General features: G+C 40.2%; 1 protein-coding gene across 1 annotated transcript; it reads right to left on the bottom strand.

Annotated features, from left to right (window-relative positions):
- Window positions 1–221: 221 nt before the first annotated feature.
- On the bottom strand, window positions 222–1,979 carry LOC117083919 (alpha-aminoadipic semialdehyde dehydrogenase-like). Its single transcript, XM_033212115.1, is given in 1 exon segment — window positions 222–1,979. A coding segment is annotated over 1 exon segment (1,533 nt). The 5' UTR covers window positions 1,965–1,979; the 3' UTR covers window positions 222–431.
- Between the last annotated feature and the right edge of the window lie 2,277 nt (window positions 1,980–4,256).

Here is a 4,256-nt window from a genome sequence, read left to right as displayed (position 1 = left end):
CCCAGATAATTTTTGTATTTTTAATAGAGACAGGGTTTCACCATCTTGGCCAGGATGGTCTCAATCTCTTGACTTCGTGATCCACCCACCTCAGCCTCCCAAAGTGCTGGGATTACAGGCATGCGCCACCGTGCCCGGTGAAATGTTAGACATTTTTACATAAATTATATTACTTGTGAATAGTACTAATTTTATTTTTCAATTATTTATTTATTTATTTATTTAGTAAATATGACTATGTTGTAACAATTTTATTTTGATTTTAAAAAAGGAGTCTCTTGATTTAATCAGGGCCTTGGGGTCATAGGGGGATTAGTCACTGTCACAGTCATAATGATGCATTTATTCAGGGAAAACTTTAATATTCTTTGTCTTCTTCAAAAATAGCTGCCGGAAAACTTCAAATTAAGGAATGTTCATCTAAAACACCTTTACTGAAACTTGATTCCTTGGGCCAGAGGAAGGTTTTCACTGTAGTTGATAGTACAAGTAGACCTTCTCATGTAATGTTTCCAGGCATCACTGCCAGACTCCCTGCCACCACCAGTGTGCTTTTCTCCCCCAAAGGCACCTCCAATCTCAGCCCCACTTGTTGGAATGTTGACATTTACAATGCCACAGTCTGATCCTTTAGGTCCAAGCCAGCGGAAGATTCTGCCCAGATCTTTGGTAAAGATGCTACTTGAAAGTCCCTGTTTTACTTCATTATTCCATGCAAAGACCTCTTCTTCATTCTTGAATTTAAAGACATAGAGAATCGGAGCAAAAGTCTCTGTGTGTGCAATGGATGCATCATGGGCAAGACCTGTCACAATTGTCGGTTCTACATAATTTCCAGGGCGATCCATAACCTTGCCCCCGTAGACCACTGTGCCACCTTCTTTCTTTGCTTCTTCCACTGCTCCAAGAAACATGCTCACCGACTGCTTGGTGTGGAGTGGCCCATAGAGAACATTAGAGTCCCATGGGTTCCCAGCTCGGATCTGTGCATAGGCCTTTTTAAATCTGTTTACAATCTCATCATGGATACTTTCATGTACAAACAGCCACCTTGCAGTGGTACACCTCTGGCCAGCAGTTCCCACCACAGCGAAGAGAGCTAATGGAACAACTAAGCTGAGGTCTGCATCTTCAAAGGCAATAGTGGCATTGTTTCCTCCAAGTTCCAACAAACTTCTCCCAAATCTCTCCTGCACCATCAGGGTCACCTGTTTTCCCACCTGAGTGCTCCCAGTGAAGGACAGCAGGTTCACTTGTTCATCTTTGGCCATTGCTGTGCCAATATCTGCTCTACCACAAGTCAAGGAACAAATCGCACCAGGCAGCTTGTTGTCCTCCAGAACCTTGGCTATTATCTTTGTGACAGCCACACTAATGAGGGAAGTGGTTGGAGCTCCTTTCCAGAGGCAGACATTTCCACAGATCATGGCGATGGCATTGTTCCAGCCATACACTGCCACAGGGAAATTGAATGTCGTGATTATTCCAACCAGGCCTACAGGATTCCACTGCTCAATCAGTGCATGACCAAGTCTTTCAGAAGGCAAGATAGGTCCTCCAATCATCTGTGATAAACCAACAGCATAGTCACAGATATCCACATACTCCTGAACTTCACCCACACCTTCCACTAAGATTTTCCCCATCTCCAAAGACACCAACCTTCCTAGTACTTGGATCTTCTCCCGCAAGGCATCGCCAATCTGTCTTACAATTTCTCCTCGTTTTGGAGCAGGAATATCTGCTCAGATTTTCCATGCTTCTTTTGCTTTTACAGTTTCTTCATAGTCTGCCACACTGGCCTGTCGGACTCTTGCTATTGGCTCATTGTTAGCAGGGCAATAGGTCGTAATAACCTCTCCCTGGCCTCCCCAGCTTCCATTATACACGCCCTCGTTTTCCTCGCAGAGCCCCAGCTCTTTCAGCCACACATACTGGGGTTGATTGATGAGAAGAGTGGACATGAAGGTGGCAGGCCCGCTCCAAGGTCCAGGGAGCTTGCTGCTCTTTGCAGCAATTTTCAAATGTTAAATTAACCATGTATTTCTAGAACAAAACCATTTGGTCAATGTTTATTACCACTTTAAAATATTGCTGAATTTGCTAATATGTAGGCTATTTCCATCTTTAATAAAGAATAAGATTTACCTGTAGATTTTCTTTATTATAATACCCATACCAGATTTTGGTATTAAGGTTACGGTGACCTCCTAAAATGAGCTGAGCTCATATCTCTAGACTTCCACTGCCACCTGGCTCTTGGTCTAGTCATTTTTCAATATCTTACTAGCTCTTCTGTGCCTTCAAGATTTTTTTCTTTTATTCAATTTTTCTAGTTGTCATCAGTTGTGGGCAGGAATGCAATTCAAATTACCTCATATTTAAATTTCATTCCTTAAACATCTATTTATTTGGCCTTCTTGTGTGCTTGCCCCTAATGAGTCAACAGTCCTGTGGTGAAGGCACAAAAGGAACCATCAATTGCTGTCTAGCGTGGTGAGTTCTCTGATAGAAGAGCTATGTGAATACATTGAAACTGCGCCTCAAAGATTTGGAAGAAGATAAATAAGAAGCAGTTGGACAGAGATAAGAGAAAAACATTCCAAGCAGAGGGAAAGCATATGCAAAGTTCTAGAGCTGAGAGGAGGTTGTTTCATTTGGAGAGCTGCCCTGATTCATGCTGGCAGGAGGAGAGAGTCCAGGTGCAGAAGAAGCTGGGTCCTAGCTGTGAAGTGTTTGGCTGCCATATATTTTCATCTGGACTTTATTCTTAAGGTGACAAGGAGCCTATGGTGGGTCCGAGATGCAGAGTGACACCATATGGCATTTGCATTTCAGATAGTTTATTCTGCTTGCTGTGTGGAGAATGGATTGTGTAAGGAAGAGGTGGAGGTTGGAGAGCTTTTGGAATATTGTTTCAGTAATTAGATAACAGATGATTGTGTCTTCTCTTGGATAATGGTGAAAGGTTGTATCAAAGACGACTGTTGTGAGATATTTAAGAAGTACAAATTGATGTGCGTAAATACAGGGGCTGTGAGAGGAAAAAGAGGATCTTAATGATTCTGATATTTGTAGCTTGGACAAGTGCATGGAATAGGGAAAACAAAGACAGCCCTTTTCTTTGTATTACAAGAGGTGGGTTTTGCCAGAGACTAGTCAAAGCTAAAAATAAACAACATGCATGAAAATAAACGACATGCGTTATTGGCCTTTCTATAAACATGAGGTTGGGTGTATAAATATATAGTTGCCAGATATAGCTTTTGCAGAGATCATTCTGCTCCCACTACGCAGAGCCCCAAGATCGGGAAGAATAAGTTTTGTTTTAAATTCCAAACATACTGAGCACTCACATCATTCAGGGTACTTGATGTCAGTCACCTGCCACATGGTAAAGGATCAGTAGCAACAATAACAATGGCAGAAAGCTGGCCACCACCTCAGCCCTGGGTCAATTTGCTGAAACTCAATTTGTAATAAATGAACAGCTTTTAATTAGCTCATCCAATTATCTACTGATCAACCAATCAATGATATTTTAACTAAATAACAATTCACTCTAAACTTTCAGGCAAATAAGCTAGAATAAGACAGCTTACTGCATGATCTTCCTGCAAGGGGCTGTGCAAGTGCCAGGGAAGTCATAAGCATAGACTATCATGAAACACTGGATTTTGTGCATAAGAGAAATGTCATCTTTTCTTATATAAAATGCATAGACAGGAAAATGTATGCTGACGCAAAACTGAATGTAAAAAAAATTCTTAAATATTTAGCAAATTGCTCTTTTAGTGAAATGATTTTGGAAAATGAATTTTCAGATACTTGACCCTCTTTTTCTTTTAATCTTTCTGAACCTGCTCCCTCAACTGTAAAATGAAGATAATAACAATGTCTACATTGTAGGGTTATTGTAAGGATTACATAAAATAATACATAGAAATTATCAAGCTGTGCCTAGAACATGGAAAGTGATCAACAAATAAGATACAGCTGATATTATTAACTCAATACACGCTTTTTGAATTAATGATATAAAAACCAGATGGTCAAATAAAATCAGTCAGTGGAAAATGATTGGCTATAGTGTGCCAGACATTTCCATAAGTTCTTCATTCGATCTTTTTTTAATCATTCTCTGAAGAAATTGCATATTTTATTAATCCTCAAGTTCCTCAGTATATTAATAATAACAGCTTGGCATATATTATCGATAAGTCCAACTGTCGTACCCAAAGAATATCCAGATTATT

This window comes from Trachypithecus francoisi, unplaced genomic scaffold (assembly GCF_009764315.1).
Source record: "Trachypithecus francoisi isolate TF-2019V2 unplaced genomic scaffold, Tfra_2.0 Lachesis_group0, whole genome shotgun sequence".
NCBI classification, from domain to species: Eukaryota; Metazoa; Chordata; class Mammalia; order Primates; family Cercopithecidae; genus Trachypithecus; species Trachypithecus francoisi.
Note: the sequence above shows the minus strand (reverse complement) of the source record. Positions and strands in the feature narration are given on the sequence as shown.